The sequence below is a fragment of the Tyto alba genome, unplaced genomic scaffold (genome assembly GCF_018691265.1).
Source record: "Tyto alba isolate M040663 unplaced genomic scaffold, T.alba_DEE_v4.0 Super-Scaffold_2, whole genome shotgun sequence".
Taxonomy (NCBI): domain Eukaryota; kingdom Metazoa; phylum Chordata; class Aves; order Strigiformes; family Tytonidae; genus Tyto; species Tyto alba.
The window spans coordinates 8556946-8574224 of record NW_024881282.1 but is presented as its reverse complement, the minus strand read 5'-3'; the positions used below and the strand labels follow the sequence as shown (position 1 = coordinate 8574224).

The 17279-nt window shown below is 38.6% G+C and overlaps 1 protein-coding gene across 1 annotated transcript in view; it reads right to left on the bottom strand.

Moving 5' to 3' along the window:
* LOC104363095 (prolylcarboxypeptidase) overlaps window positions 1-17279 on the bottom strand; it is a 32670-nt gene that overhangs the window by 14799 nt on the left and 592 nt on the right. The window contains exons 2-4 of the mRNA XM_032991124.2: window positions 1794-1934; window positions 556-657; window positions 51-232 (exon numbers count right to left, since the gene is read on the bottom strand). Of these exons, the coding sequence (XP_032847015.2) occupies window positions 51-232; window positions 556-657; window positions 1794-1934 (425 nt within the window). The remainder of the gene's footprint in view (window positions 1-50; window positions 233-555; window positions 658-1793; window positions 1935-17279) is intronic.

The window sequence follows — 17279 nt, the reverse complement described above, 5'->3', positions numbered from 1 at the left end:
TAGAAGTAACAAACGCCCACTCTGTGTATGAGCAGAATGAGTACACTCACCCAACTACCACATGGGGGTACTTCATCCTAAACCAGGCTGCAAGCATTCCTCCGTAGGATCCTCCTATAGCTATGACAGGACTGTAACGGGCTCCTGCAATGGTCGTCTTTAAGTACTCAATTAGTACTGCAAAGTCTGCCAGAGCTTGTTCTGAAGTCAGGTAATTCAGATGCTTGGAATCCTGAGACAAAGAAAGCAGGGTATATACAGCATTGGAGTGATTTCCAGGAGCAGTCTTTCTATTCCCCACAGCTGCTGTAGGGTTCTAAATCTGTGCCTGATAACAAATTAAATATTTGCAGGTGTCCCTTGAAATGCTAGAACATCTCAGATTTTTTTTTTTTTTTAATCCTAGCATTGATAGTTACAAAAATAGGATGGTTGTGTGCTTCTAGCACATTCAAATCTTGCTAAGGCTAACAGTCTTTGCACTGGCGAGAATTACAATAGGCAGAATTATGTTTGTACAGAACACATTTAAGGAAGACAAAGGATGACACTTACGCTGAAAGACTCATTCCCAAAGGGCAAAGATTCTCCATAATATCTATGTTCAGCAAATACTAACATGGCATTAAGCTCTTCAGCAACATCCCACATAAACCCCTGGTTGGATGAAAACAGACATTTAAATAAGTAGAATCAATTATTTTCAAAGTCTCTATTTTCAGTCTAGTGAATTCCAACTTATTCTTTGATTAGTAAGATATCACTATCAAAATACAATTAGACAGAGTGCAATTTGGTTTTAAATTATCACTGAAGTAAGAAAACACACAAAACAGATAACCACCCAGAGACAGGGACACATACAAAAAAAACATGCATATTTTAATTCTGCAAAATATTAAACAGTATTGTTTTGTGAGTACACATGGGCAATCCTGACAGAACTCCTATGGCACAAAGTTAATACATAGGAAATAAACACTGCAGGAAAAAAAGCATGCATTTGAGTTAGGACGACATTACAGAAAACGCAAAATTTGTTTGGCAATAAGCAATAATCTAAAGCATTGCAACACACTTATTTTCAACTAATAAATAACTATAACTTGTTATTACTTGTTGACAGCAGCTTGTTACCACCAGTTATGGAAACAGGCAGACAGAGATCGCCTGCTGACAGAACAAAGTGTGTAAGCAGCCCTTGGTTGCTTTGAGCTCAGCACATGACACCTCCTGTTGTGTTACTGGACTTTGTATTGAAGTGGCTGAAAAATACCCACACACTCCATTCTGCATTTTTATCAGTCAGGGAAGTAAAAACTTCCACAGCGCTTGTCGGGGAACAAGAATCATCTATCTTTCATTTCCAGCCCCCTTCTTTTCACTTCACATTTTTCTTACAGAGAAAAAAAAACATCAAACCCTCCCATTTTACTTAGGGGATCTAAAATAATTACTAGTTATACCTAAAGTGTAATTTGGTCCAAAATTTTGCATTCTTAGCTTGAGGCACCTTATAGTGTTTCCTTGAGATTTTCTTCACTACTCCAGGAAATTAATACAAGTGCATCCCCTTGATTTCTATGGGCTTTGAGCAGGACCCTGCACCCCCTAAAACTTTTTCTGTGCTTTTGTTCAGTTTCCTCTTCCTCCTATAACAATCATAACAATTACAAACATCTCTTTAAATTACGTTCTGACACTCTCTCCTTGTTCTTTTTTATTTTTTTCAGTACATTGCTACAGGAAAGAAGGACTGTAATTCAAGAATCAAGAATTTATTTTCTGCATACCGTATTGTTGCAGAACCACGTGATGTCTCCTTCATTGCCCGTGTAAAATAGTATTGGTCCATTGTCTTTCTTCCAGTGCTGATCTGCTATAAGATAACGCTGCTGGAATGTAAGATTTTCATCAAATCCAAAGTGATCAATCTGTAAGAACAAGGAACAATATGTTCAGAAAGCTAAAATTGATCCTGGAGTCAACTGGAAGTGCTGACAGTCACTTTACGGAAGAAAAAATAAAGCAAAAAAGTTTTACCAAGATAAAATATGACATTGAATTAATTTATATTCCTAATACATCAAAATTATTCTGCTTTATGAAGGAAACCAGCCAAAATTACAGATGTATATGCCAAAGGAGAATGTTATTTTCAGCCATAATAGAAAAAAAAAAACAAACATGCCCTTTTTATAGTATCGTACTTAAAATGAGATTTTCTAAATATATTTAGGAAATGAGACAAATCTTCTGAGGTGTCACAAAGTATTTCATGTAATAAAACTGTATCAACAAGTAGAGTCATTGTCCCACAACGTTTTGAGTCTTAGGAAAATTCTTTACTAGCCTTATCATTTATTAAATTAAAAAACCCAAAACAAACAAAAAAAAGGCACCTCTTTCTTCTCTCCCCCTTTTGGCATAAGACCGAAATTTAAACAGATTCACAGATTCTTGTTAGAAAGTGTTTTGTTTTTTTAATTCTTAGAAAATACTATTTCTCTGTAGTTCTTGTGCTATTGACAGATTTTTCAGACAGTTTTGTGAACATTCTCCTCTCCGTGTAATTTTCACTATCCACATATCCTCCCCAATTTTTTCTACTGCCCTACAAATATTGCAAGCCTATGTACACCAATTAACCCAAATCCCATGATGCTAGCTCTATTCCCTCATTAGAAATTCAATTTTCATTCCTAAGGTCAGTTTTTCAGCTTTTATTGACACTGCTTTGCATGCACTATTCTCCTTGATCCTTCCCCAAGCATTCATGTGTACCGGAAAGTTTATCAGTCACTTTTACAAGGTAACCCCCTGCACGGGCATAATCTTATTCTGGAATGCCTGTGAAGGCTTTTACTATAAAAAAAATTTTTAAGAAACCAAACCAAAACACAAAACTACTGCAGAATAGCTATGCTGTTTAATTACCACGTATGGACAAATCATCACTATTTTTCTTCATCGGTTGAAGATGACCTGTAGCTTCCCAATTTTGCCTTCCATCAGCACAAAGCATCATCTTTTCCTTTCAGTTTCTTGCTGGCGGTAACAGCCTGACCTCTGCTGGCTTGAACATCTCTGCTCACCCATCTGCTTTTACACCAAAAACTCTGCCAAATCTTCTCAGATGCTCTAGGAACCAACCTTTCACAGTTTCTGTTTTGGGAACCTCTGCAAGTTAACGTTAAAAAGCAGCAAATCACACAAATCCAAGCACTCACTGCTAACCTAGTGACCCAACTGCTGGGCAGATTCCTCCAGGGAGCTCAGGAAAGCCTGACTCTTGACCTGCAGGATGCAGCTACTCCACACCACGTACTTACATTTAATTTGGGTCAAAGAGAGTGGAGGAATTTAAGATATACAATCTGCTGCAAAGTGGCTTTCCAAACTCTCTCAAAGCTTACTCACTCTTGGACTGAAGTGAGAGGACAGTTGTGTTGCAGCTCACCACTAGCAGAACAGCAGGAGCAGTTGAAGGTCTGTGCATGATCTTGACAGACATAAGAGACAAGGTCTTCACCATAAGTTAACTTCACTGACTGCTTCCAGACCCAAAGAGAACTAAATTATGTATGTTCTACAGTTTTGCTCAGTAAGACCATTTATTATTTTGTCATAAGTATGTGGTGACGTTATGTGCATATTTAAGGGGTCTTTCACTGAATTCAAGTGCTGACAGCACATGCTGTACTTCTTGCACACTGACAATGCACCTTTATCATTTGCACAGTTATTAATTTTAGTTTCGCTTTCTACATCGGGCATAATCACGAGTGATTAGATGTAGAAAGGCAGAACAAGGTCAGCAACTGAAAAGTATTTGATCATAAGACCTTGTGACAGTTAAAGAGAAGGATCAGATAACGCACATCTAATAAAAACCACAGTATAGTTTATTAAACTTCAACACTATTAGAAAGTACAACACATCTTTTGTCTCAAAAGGGGAGAAATATCTTTCTCCATTTAACTTTTCTGGTTAGGCTGCTAGTGAGAGATAGGAAAAAAACACAGCTCACGTGTCCTGTCTGCCCTTTATAGAACCATCTAAAATTAAACACTTAGTTTTAAAACTTGATTTTGCATCCTTCCTGCCTGAAGCCATAGTGCCAACTACAAGACTACACCACAAAGTATTCAACTGTCCTGATCTACAAAGTTATGTATCACAATCTTCCCAGTGCAGGCAGCTTAATATGCAACAGACAAAAAAACATACAGTAGAGGTGGGGAAGAAACAAATCCGAGTAGTTTAATGGATGAGCATCCTTTTGGCACCAGACTGAGGTTATTCAATCGGTTATTGTGCAGAACAGATTCTAAAGCCCATCTGTCTGTTCCTATTCCACAGGAGCTGTAACATCAGGATAATAATATTTAAATATGAATATATTTTCCTGAATGAAGGCAAATTTTCTTTAGAGATATGATTTACTGTGATTTCCTTGTTATGTGATCTGTCAGTCTGCTCCCACACAACAAACCGCAAAATCCCAATGCTCTAGTGAGTCTGCCTCTCAACACTGAGATGGAGAATTTAAGTTTTCTTTTGCCGGTTTTAGTAACCACACTGATCAAAGTGTCATGATTTTCCATCTTGACTCTAAGCCATGCTGTAGACTCACTCACTACCATCAGTCATGTTCTTTCCCATTTCTCCCTCAATCTGTAAAATTGATAGCCTCACAGCAGCTGAACTGCCTCTGTTCATCATATTCATAACACATCAAACCATGGACACGTGTAAGATTCCAGACAGCACAGATAAAAGTCCAGACCTCTACAGAAAAAGACACAAGTACTTATTACTCAACTGAAGAGCAGGAACTCCTTTATTGCTAGATGATATAGCTTCATACCTTGCTTTTGCGAGGGTAAGACACATAACATGACTGAAAAACCTGATGTTTGTAAAGCAGAGAAATAGAGATGTCACAATTACTGGTTATTGCCAATAAATTAAAACTGTATCTAGAATATCAAAACACAGTTTGGAGGCATCACAAGGAGTATTTCCTCATAAGAGTAAAAATTCTTTGAAAATGTATTAAGTCAGAGGGAAGAAGCACAAGAATCAATCTAAAATTGTGAAATGAAAGGTTTGGACACAAAGGGAAAGCTATGGTTCTAGAACAGCAGGTGGAGCTGTCGTGTAGCCAAACTGCGCTGCAGGAACACGCAGGGCTGCGCATGGGAGCCGCTGGTTCCATTCAACAAGTGCTTTCTTTCACCATCCTTCATAGAACAGGTACGCAAACAAGTAATAAACCCCACAAACTGTGTGAAGTATAGTTTACAACTCAAGTCACCCAGACAACTTTTTAGCTTTTTTTCTTAAGTAAGATTTCATTTAAAAGTTGAACCAGAAAATTTATTTTCCACTCACAAAAGGTATAAGGCAAAAGGAATGACTTTAGCAATCAGACTTACTTAAATAGACCACAACAACAAAAGAAAAAAGCAGTATAGTACACATTTACAATACCTTAACTGTTGGTTAAAAGTAACAAAGATAAAGGTGTACTAACATATATGAGGTTTGTCTAATTATAGTTTTCATAGTTACAATTATTGCCAGGATCTCAGAAGTACAGGGTCCTGAGCAAACTAATAGAACTTTGAAACTGGCCCTGCTTTGAGTGGGAGGTTGAACCAGACGACACGCAGAGTTCCCTTACAAAACTAAACAATTCTAGGATTAATCCAAACCAGTTACACAGCCTAAAGTTTTAAGCTTCCATAAATAGGACTACCTAGCATGTTTGGATAGAAATGAATACAGTTGTCATTAGCAATACAACAGCCATGTTTTACAAAGGAAAGTATGATGTACATAACAATCTGACACAGAAACAGTCAGTCTGGTGCTAATAGAAGGAATGGTAAAAATTGAAAAAGGAGTACTGAAGATAAGTTATGAGTAAGTTTAAGGGAAACTTCTGTCAGCTGAGGCAGGCGAGATGGGAATGCTTTGGAGAGCTACAGCTGTGAGTTAAAGAAAAAGCAATAAAATTTCAGTTCCATGAAGAAAAATCATGAACACTGCTTGATTAAAAAAAGGAATCACCTTGTAATTTCCTGCATATCTTTGAGTCCAAAAACTCACAAAGCATTTGGGGAAAATACAAACATACACACAACATTGCTTAAGAGGCAGCCAGCTCCAGATGAAAGACTGTGGCCACTACGCAAAGCATGGCTGCTGAGAACTGCATTCAGTGACTTTAATTAAAAACAGCAGTAGGCAGCACAAGACATTGTGCCCAAGAGGCTGATGAGAGCTCCAGGCTGAAGACTCAAGTCAGCAGCTTTTGATGCTTTAGCTCAGAGAAACCTTCTGCAGTCAAGTGCAGCTCCTGAGCTCATGATGAGGAGCCTTCTTCAGACCTGTCCACTGAACAAACTCACACCAGAAGGAAGGGCCAAAACCCACCTTGCTGCCTTCCACTTGAAATTCATGGCACATTTCTTTGACTTTACCTTATATGTACACAACTGTCATGTGCTTTTGTTGACTTCTCAAAGATTACTTATCTCAGGAGTTTTTTTTAATGTGTTTTGTGGTTTTGGAAGTACCTTTAAAATAAAACAAGCCACTCTGCCACACATCTCCCCTGAGGAGTAGACAAAAAAGACACAACAGATGTTACTGTACAGATGTTAGGCTGCTTAATATACTTTTTGAAGTATTCAGGAACTACGGCAATGAGTAAAGTACAAAGACAAACAGGACATGTGGGCTAAAACCCACTTCCTTCTCAGCAGCACTTCAATGTCATTAGTGATTACAGAGACAGGACAGCAGAGACAGGACATCAAACCAAAGCCTTTTCCAAAAAAAAAAGACTAAAATTCACAGGGTAGCTTCTAACTAAAAGCATTTAATGTCATTTGAGTGGTAAATCAGCACCTTATAGTTTTACATGTTTGAGTTTCTGGCAAGACTATGAGCACCTGAAAGCCTTTCTGTCATGCCTTGAATTTCAATCCTTTATGCAACAGTTTTATTTTCCTCAACTTGGACATTGCATGCAAAATCAAGTCAGTTGTTTTACTGGTGAGAATCCAGGGGACTTTAAGAGTCATGCTCCACCCCTCCACATGTTCATGGAGTTGTTTTGAGTGCTCATCCTGTCTGAATTATTTCCTGAGGACAGGAAGATGCAGGATAGTCTGAGGATATCCTCCTGTGTGAACAGCAGTGTGGGCACTAGCCTCTTTGGGATTTCACTGATGTGCTTCTATTCCTGGTTTTACTCCTGACAGGCTGTGGGACTCCAATCCACTCAGCTGGTCCTATTAGTTTGTTTCCTCTTACAGTCTTTGCTGCCTCCATTTAAGTTGCAAGTTTGTGAAGGGAAGGACTGCCTTGTCATCTTTGTACAGCATCATATTCAAGGGGACCCAAATTCTGTTACAAGTACTACTACATATAATTAAATATTCAAGCTCATAAAGCCCATTGCAGTAGTAGAATATCACTAAAAAAAAAATACAAACTCACACACTATTTATGTCTTCATAGCAGGGGAGACACAGAACCAGAAATGAAAGCTAAATTAAAAAAAGTCTCCCTCCCTGATGCTATTTTTGTTTCTTTGTTTTCTCCTACTGCACGTTTATATGTATCATAGCCTGCCAGGCCTGAGGCTGAATCTTACCAAGAGCTGCTAAGATTCTCTCAGTTTGTCCTTGTTCACTTAGTGCAGAAGAAAAGGAAGAAAAGACAAGAAAATCAGTATTAGCTTTCTTTTATCTTTTCCATTTTAAATGCAAAGAATAAGGTGTTTCCTTGCTTTCTAGGCTGATACTGCAACGGATAGTAGAGACTGAAGATTAGCACCAGTCTGTTGAAACTCAATCATCTGATGCTCTGTGGAAAAGCAGGAAGATGTAAACCTCTTGCATCAGGCTCTGTTAACCCACTAACTTAAAAGTTCTACACAAACAATGTAAGAAAGTTGGAAGAAATAGACTCTGTGTCATTGTAACCTTCCACACTCCCCACAATCAGAGGTTTTGTTCACTATATTTATTTTTACTTCATTAATCTGTCATATTTACAAAACATACAGACATAACACACATGCTTTTTGCCAATCAATTGCTTCCAACTTCTATTCTACTAGTGATGGTCTATAGCAACTGTTACCAATTTTTCCTTGGCTGGAATTAGCTTTCAGCCAAACATACTCCCCAAAACAAATGCAGGCTTAAGATCCTTGTAATGCAGGGATCTCATCCATTGTGACTATGTCCTCACGAACACATTGGCCTTTGACTAGAATCACGCTTTGTGTATTTTACTGAAGCTTCTTTTATGGTGCAGAAACCATGTCACCTGTACTTGGGAAGTTGCCACTGCTTAAGGAAGTTTGCTCTTAACACTCGTTTATCACTTCAGTGATTAAAAAGCACTGAGAAGGAAAGCCTCCACAGGAACTCTACCCCTGCTCTGAGTCACACCGTTAGGACAAGGCACTTCAAAAGACCAAAGAACATTTAAACAGCTACAGGATATGCTGTAGGAAAGCACCAGGCTACTCAGGTCAGTCCTTGTTAGAAACAAACAGTTCCCAAACAGCACATGATGAAACATGATTTTCATGTTGGAAACCTAAGCAGCTAATGAGAACACAAAGAAATTGGTTTCAATTTCCACAAACCATTAGTAGTTTTGTGCTGCAATTGAAACTCCAGATTCTGCTTACCATGTAAAAATGAAGTCCATAAACACATTTAGGCTTTAATTACTTACGTGTAAAATCCTCCAGCAGTCACAGTGACGATGCAATTCCTTGTTAAAACTGCTCCAGTTGGAAGGACAGTCAAGAGATCCCACATGCCCTCCCAACATTTTCTGACCCAGACTTGAGGGTCTTAACACTCCAGCACAAGGGAAAATGAGTGACCAAGGCAGGAGATGGCAGGAATCACTTCAATCAGCTTTACTACTCATGCTCCTTAACCACACTCTGCATTCCCCTGCTACTCTGTTCTTCTCCAAGCAGTGGAGAGGCTTGTGCTGCTGAGAATCAATCAACTACGTAAATTTATAATTACTTTGGTGATAAACACAAAATGTTCACATCATTGATGCTTCCATTCAAGGCATTATTACCCTGGTGAAATTCTTCCACAGGACAAGGGATGGGCACGGTGTAGGAAGAAACCAGGTCAGAGCTGTATTACCCAAAGTGTGTTATTTCTAAGGCTGAAATAAGAATGAATATGCACTACACCAGCAAAAACAAAGTTACCCTTGTGAAAGAAAGGTCCCTCAGACCCTTAACAGCCAAAGGCCTGTAATTTTTTCCATCTGCCTTCCAGATTGAATTACAAATCTATCACATTTGGAGGATTAACTTCAGAGGAGAGGAAAAAATTGGACATGAACCTTCAATATGTCACAGATTAAGCAGTATGAGAACATTCCTGTTTTGCTGAGAGTGTTCTAAAGTTTTGAGTAGGACTGTTTAACCAAAAGACTTTACAAAATAAGTTTGATCTTCCCTGATCAAAACAGTTTTCATTTGAAAGGCTTCCTCGATCTTTTTTTAAAATAAAGATGTGGGAAGAAAAACATTTCAGATTCAAGACTATTTTTCTTTAGTTAAATATTTAAAACACCTCTACTCCTCCCCCCAAAAAGGCTAGAACTTTCTACTTTGCCAAATATTTTTAAAAGTTCAACTCAAGTTGCAATTGTTTTACCTCCCACATTTTCCGAGCTACAAAGAAGTTTGCTCTGTTCTATCAATTTCCCAGCCTTTGTTCAACTACTATTATTTGTGTTTTATTTTCTACAGCTAATCCCACATAAGACAAGGGATCCAAGGAAGTACACAGACGTAATGAAATCAAACAGGAAAACTGTCCTATCATTCACCTGGATATTCTTCTAATTAGACAAAGCACAGGCAAAATGGCAAAAGCTCAATGCAGGGATGGCAGTTTATTTGTATTAAAAAGGCACTGAATACCTACATTAGGTCCAGTGCTAGGGATTTTACACATGCCACTGCGGATCATTTATTTAATAGCCACCAACTCTGATGAGCATCTAAGAGGGAGGGGGAGGAAGAAAATTTCAAAAAACAAAGCATCAAAACAGCAATTATTCATACAGCCCTTATGCAATAGCAAAAATACCACATTGCAACTGCTACTCAGGCAAGCTTGCAACTTCTGAACACCAAAGAACTGTCTGCTTGAAGGGCTCGGAGACATTGGTAGACAGGATGATAGGGAGACTAGCAGTACTCAGGGAAATAACATCCACTGCTCCCTGCAGGTGAAAAGTTTTTCTACAGATTCCTCTCTACCACAGAAACATCCAGGTCTCCTGTCACAACCATTACAAAAGTTCTCCAGTGGCTGAAAAGCTCTAGAAAACATACCGATAAACAATGGGTCTTTATACCAGTGCAGTTAGCACCCAGAATTGAGCTGGCTCACTGATGCTTTTCTCATAGCAAAGCAACAGTTTTCTCATCTAAATAGAGGCTTTCAAATTGCTGTCCAAAAAGATTTTTCTATTTCCCTTTTTCCACTTAAAAATGGGCAAGAACATTCTTATGATTAACCTGTCCAGAACCAACTCCAAACAACTCCATAGATATTGCTAAAAGCTATTTGACATCATCTTATAGGACAGAAGCTCCTGCTCAGGAGTCGAGGGAACTCAACATTCACACGCTTGGTAGCAGTGACTTGCAGGACTGAAAACTGTACACTTGTAGGTGGCCAGCCATTTATCACCATGTAGGAAACATTACAGAAAAGCCAGCATTTCCAGAGCAGCATGTGGTTCTGAACAGCTTTTGTGGAAGACTCCATTTTCAGGGAGTCACGCGGTAGGGCAAAGCAATCTGCTGCTTTGAGGCATAAATCAAATGTTTTGTTAATGCTAGTTTTGCTGTCACCCACTTCCTCTAGTTTGGCCTGGCCTCAGTCCAAGCCCTGCTGAAGTCAACGAGCCTGGATGCCCATCACTTTCTGTTCCTGTTGTCTTGAGAGGAAGTTCCTGCATGGAAACTACCATCTAAGCCTACCTCTGACTATTTTTTTAATTTCAGACTAAGTCTCTTTGTTGATGCTTTTTAAAAAGGTCCTTGCCTCACGATGCAAGAAGACTTACTCCCCTTTGGCAGCAGAATAAATTAACTAGGAATGCAAGGAGATATACCACCAAGTCTATCTATATCAGCAGTCAGAGGGAGAAGCTAGACCAGTGTCGTATCTCCCTGGATACTTGCATCCCATGCAGGCAGGCCTTTCAATGAACCCTCTCCTCTTCAGAATGAGACACCTGTCAGATCTTATTCTACAAAGACCTCTTCCAGACAATCTTCCCCTAACCACTCTCACTTTAAACCAGACACAAGGGTGAACTTGTACAGAAACCATGTATCTTGGATGTAGGAGTGAATAATGGAAAAAACTGTTACATCAGTTTGAAGACAGAAACAGCCCTAAAGGATCAGAGGTTTTGTTCTTTGCTGACTATATGCACTTAGAGAACAACCACACCACAGCACAACTGACTGTACTAATGCCACTTGGCAGTAGCACTGTAACAGCGCTGAGTGTCAGAAAATACTCCATGGGAGACAGCAACTAAAAATTTAAAAGAAAAAAAAAATTATCCCCCCTACACCACAGGCAAGGAGGACAGTATCTACTGACTGTGCTTAAAAGAAATTACATTCCTGTTCTTCTGTCCATATTTAATTCTCTAAATTCACATGCCTGGAAAACAAAGAAGTAAACCATTTTGCAAGTATATGGAAGATGACAGAGTACAGCCTGTTTTTTCCCATAAAGTGTCTTACAGATTTCACTGCTTTAGATCTAAAATTTAAATATTCCAGAATGTATGAAATAAAGACAAATAAGGTATTTCTTCAGTTTTTAAAGATTTAAAATGAAATAACCAAGTGTGACCTCTGGTCTCTCACCAATTTTGCATAGTATTACAAATTATCTGCACAATCTGTGACAACTTCTTATGGTGTTGGCTGGTCTTGATCTCCTCAAAGTCAGATGAAGACATCGATACAGAAAACATTATCATAAAATTCCATTTTGAACTTAATTTTCTTCCCCATCTCCCCACTCAGCCCCGCCCACCTAAAAAAAAAAAGGCAAGAAATTCAGAATCAAGACTTTGATTCAACTGCTATAAGCTCATGGGCAATTGGTACAAGTCAAAGTAACTTCAGAGAAGTTAACTGGATTTATCTCATGCATGTCTGGTTTGTAAACAGCTTGCTACTTCAGCCATACAGTTTTGTTTATTGTTTAGTCCTTTAGTCTTTCTTTAATCAAGGCAGTCTATCAGAAATATGCTAGCAGCCTATTAGAGCTTTTAATGATTGTCTAATAAGATTAAAAACACTTATTTTCAGAGAGAATAGTGATCATTGACACTTTTTGTAGTTTCTAGTATTAACTGTTCACTTGAAGGAAGAGGCTGTAAGTTGTGAGGAAATTAAGTGTTTCCTGCTTAATTTGAGAAGCTGATGCCTGCATTGTGACCCACTGATAAGTAGTGCATAAAAATAAAAATTCACTGACAAGCTTTAACAAGTACTTCCCCATTTTCCTGTCCACTGAAAAAGAGCTATTGTTTCTGCTTATAGACCTGGTTTATAGCTTACTGCTCCTGTTTTAAATCACACTATGAAATCACAGAGTAAGAGCTGCCAAGTACTCCTGTATTACTTGATGAGTAAAACATATATTCCAAGTAATTCACCTCAGAGACAAACATCAGCATCACCTCTCTAAAAAACTGACATAACTTTTAATGGGTACCAAGGGGCTCTGTAAGAAACACTTTGTTTTTCCCTTCACCAGAAGTTAGAAGTGCTATTGTATTGTGGTGGCAGACATGAAAAATAAACCCATCTTAACCATTCCCGGCATCTGTTACTATTCTAAGACACCAACCTGAGTCACAATAAGATGCTTAAAAACCAGCTAGCCAGAATTAAAAGTGATAATCTCAATCCATTTTAACATCTTCATAAGCAAGATTTAGGCCCATGGTTGAAAACTACTCAATTAACATTAAAAGAGCTTATACATAACTGTTGTATATACATTTTTAGTGGCACTCATTCACATACAACACTGAAAATTTCAAATGCTGAAAAATGCTGAATTGGATTAAAGATAACTTGTTCCATAACTGTACTCACAAGAACTAAGTTTACAACAGATGCAACATTTGTTCAAGAGCAAAACTGCACCCTTAGTTTGGATTAATTTGATAAATGAAGACAGCATTGTCAGCAAAAAGGTGATCCGATCTCTTCACCACATTTTCTTTTACTCTGAATTTATACAGCAACCTGACTTAAGTAAAATTGTTTTTTGAAGGAGTACTGATTTTCAGTTAAAGTAGGAAAATTCTGGGATTCACTGGCTTCCTCTAAACAGGCCCTTCCTGTAAAACAAAGAACCATCTCTATTAAAAAATTTCTTTCCTTGTCCTTTGCAATCCTTCTCAAATTTTCTTTTCTGGCTTGAAACTTGTAGTCTAATTTTCACACTTACAAACAAGGCTTTAATTTTCTATGCCTCAGAACTTCAATCTGTAACACAAAATAGGGTATTAAAGACACCTGATAAAGCCAGGAAAAAAAAAAAAATCAAACTGCATTACTTTTTGAACTTCATTACTTTGAAGCTTCAGCATAGGTTCCTTTTATATACACACAGTATGAAGTTCAGATGTGTTTTAGAGCACAAAGACTTGCATATAAATTTACTAAGCTATGAAATACTGACATAGGTATGAAATCTAGTAAGTTATTAAATGAAATTAGAACGCCTCTTCTGGAAATGGTGACACAATTGACATGTATTAGTTCAAAAGACAATGTGATTGAAGGACCAGACTCAGTATTTGTGCTTGTTAACATTGGTTCTTAAACAAGTTCATAGCAGTTCACAAAGCAAGGGATGTGCTTACAAAGTGTGATTGGGACAAAAGGGTCCACCAGCACTTAAGTCTCACACAGCCATCAATTATCAAATTGAGTGAAGAGACACCGCATCCACTCTCTTTTCTAAGACAACAGTTTATCACTGCGAAGCCTTCAAATATCGGGAAATTTAAGGCATCATCCTCTCAGCAGTACTGCACTTCAAGTTCTCAGGCTATGGTTTTTCTAACACTGGTATGTGCATTGAAGACAAGAACGCAGAGGTGCAAGACAAGGCTCCCCAAAGGTCAGAAAAGCTGCCTGACTCCAGACCCTCCCCACTATGATATAAGATTATTTCTGCCTGGGCAAAGTGTAAAATTCAGGTTTGGATGGATTAATTTAACACACAAATCACAAGCAACCTTTTAGCAAGCAAGCTACCAAAGCAGAAGCGAGAATAGTCTTGCCTACAAAAGTCCCACTACTATATCAGAGGAACTGAAAAGAAGACCAACTTCCCCATAGATAGAATTTGTTGATGTAGAGATGCGGGTGATGGCAGTTTCTCCTTCAAGAGCCATATACTAATCTAGGTCAGCATGAGGTACCTTTATACTGGGGTAATTTCACTCATGCCTTGGAAGAGTAGAGGGCTGAAAGGCATCAGTTACTTCTGAAAGTGAAGTGGGGGAATCACACCCCCAAACCAAAATATTAAGAGTTGGTAAGGTCATACACTGGCCAATATGCAAGCTCAGATCCTAGTCACACTGACAGACATTGCTTGACTTGTTTCTCAATATTCTAGACTTTAGCCCCGTCCTCAAGGATGTCTGATACTTAAAACAGTAAACAGGAAGTTCAGCATAAATGAGTGTTGAGCTGAACTTTGACCCTGTTATTTCTCCATTTTTATCAAAGCAGACTTATATATCACTGCTTCTCAGTAAAGGCTGACACTAAACCCTCAAGCAACACCACAGGTCAATAGGCATTCATGCTAAGAGGCTCCATTCATTTAGAGATTGTAATTCCACATGAGAACTCTCATCTTCTGAAATTCACTTCTCCAGTGTGCAACATTAATCAATTGTTGTGTGAATATTTTTTAATTTTAAAGCTATTTTTAATTTTAAAGGTATTTTTAAGCAACAGAAATCTACTTAGACTTTTCAAAGTTTTCTTTTGTGCAAGTATTAAATATTTCAAGACTCTAGTCAAAGGGAGTTTTAAATATAAATAGGTATAAGAAATGTTTCCTTTGTGACAGCATAATATTTTGCTATTTTACGAAGCAATTTTTATACTGTATGACTTTATATAGTTTCAACTGATGTTGAAAACCATCAGAGGGAGAAACCAGAATCAAAACAGAAGCTTTAGCTAAGAAGAAAGACTCCACAGAACAGAAGCAGATGATTCATGCCATAAGCAACTACGATGTAAATAATTAAACTTCAACAATCCTGAGAGGTGGCAAAGTATCACCACCCCTATTTAATATTAATCATGGTATTTATGTTCCACTACAGAATCATAATGTAATTACAAATTGCCAGACAGCAGCACTCGGTGCACATTTCGTAAGGCCTGAAGAGTTTGCCTGTCAGTTCTGCGTATTATGCTACCAATAAAGAGCAGCCTTCAGCCCTCCGCATGGTTAGATGTCTTATGCTAACCCTACATCTTTCATATGCCAGGCAGCATCGTTCAAATCTTTGATAAATACAAATCATACACACATATACACACGTCCCACCACATTCAGCAATACTAGTAAGTCTTTGGACAGGGAAAGCAAGGCTTTGAAGACCTGTGAATAGGACCCCTCTTTCCTGCAGCAGCCACTCTCAGCCAACGTTATTTTGCGTGAAGTATGAAGGGAAGAATACGTGGAAGAGACTGAATGGAGCAAGATGTGGCATCAACTTTACAATAGGATGTTACTGGGACTCTTCCCTCCCTGCTCTCAACATCTACCTACCTCCTAAAATCCAGACCTCAGGTACACAGCAGCTGTGCCACTTTGCTGGCAACTGGAAGGCACACATGCTGTCTCTGCCAATAGCTGAGAATAACCAGGTGGTATCACAACCCAGAGAGGGGATGAGGACAGAGGTGTAACAACACAGGGACAAAGGGTGGCTCAGAGCACAGCACAGAATTAGTATGACAACAGTGTGTAGCAACTGATGCACCAGAACAATTAGGCATCATGCTTAGAGTTACTACACTACCACAGGATTGATATCCTGGCCAGCACTGACCACATACTGCTGAAGGTATCTGTGGTATGTTACCAGAACGAGCTTCAGGGCTACTAGAGGAGTTAATGGAGGGATCCAAATCTCAAACCACTACCTGAGTGATTGAAAAGCATTACAGATGCTTTCAAGACACAGGAATTCCATGATTTATGCAGGGAAACCACTGGAAGAGAAGCACTCCCAAACCACTAACGCTGTTTGCAGAAGAGTATAATCTCAGTGCGTGGATTTCTCACTAAAATTGTTCCCAACTCATCTCTTGCATCTCTAGTGGCAAAGACCTTAATTCTAAAATTATTCTATAGTTATTCAGGATACTCTTACAAGGGTTATCTGTTTTCTTCATGTCTGTGCTCTGTGTAAGTGCAATCTTCCCATTTAGCTTATTCCATCATAAATTGATGTTTGTACAATGTTGAAACAGATGTTCAATCTACATCTCATCCAAGATACCTGTGAATTAAACACCTTCTCCTTCCCATCACTCCCTACATAGACCAGGGCATGAAATTCAGATGCAGGCTACAAGCCTGATTCTAACCAAACCAAGAGAATACTAGAGAAGTGTCTTCCCTCCTTACTGTGCCTCCCAGGAAGAGGAACCATTACCTCTCCTGCAAAAATCAGGTACAGTGCAGGTAAAGATGCAGACATTCCCTGACACATGCAAAGGAACTTTTGACTGTTTTTGTGAAAACCTATAAACAAGCAGGGTTTCCAGTTTTCTGCAAGGGGACCACACCAGCACTTGTAGCTAACATTGTGGAGCCTTCTGTCCACATGCCAACAAATCAAGAGAAGAATTGCTGGAGCAAGCAGAAAAACAAAGCTCAGGTTAGTAGCAGAAATCAGTTTCATATTTGAAACGAGCAAACAAAATTCACACAACTGCTATTCAAATACCATCAGTACATTTGGGAACACAGACTTTGGTGCAGAGCTAAAACAGAGCAGGCTGTCACTAAATAGTTGCAACTTAAGTAGAATACTCAAGACCTGGAATATTTTGCGGAAGGGACCAAGAATTGCAACGCCCAGAAATCTGTGTAAGCATACTACTGAC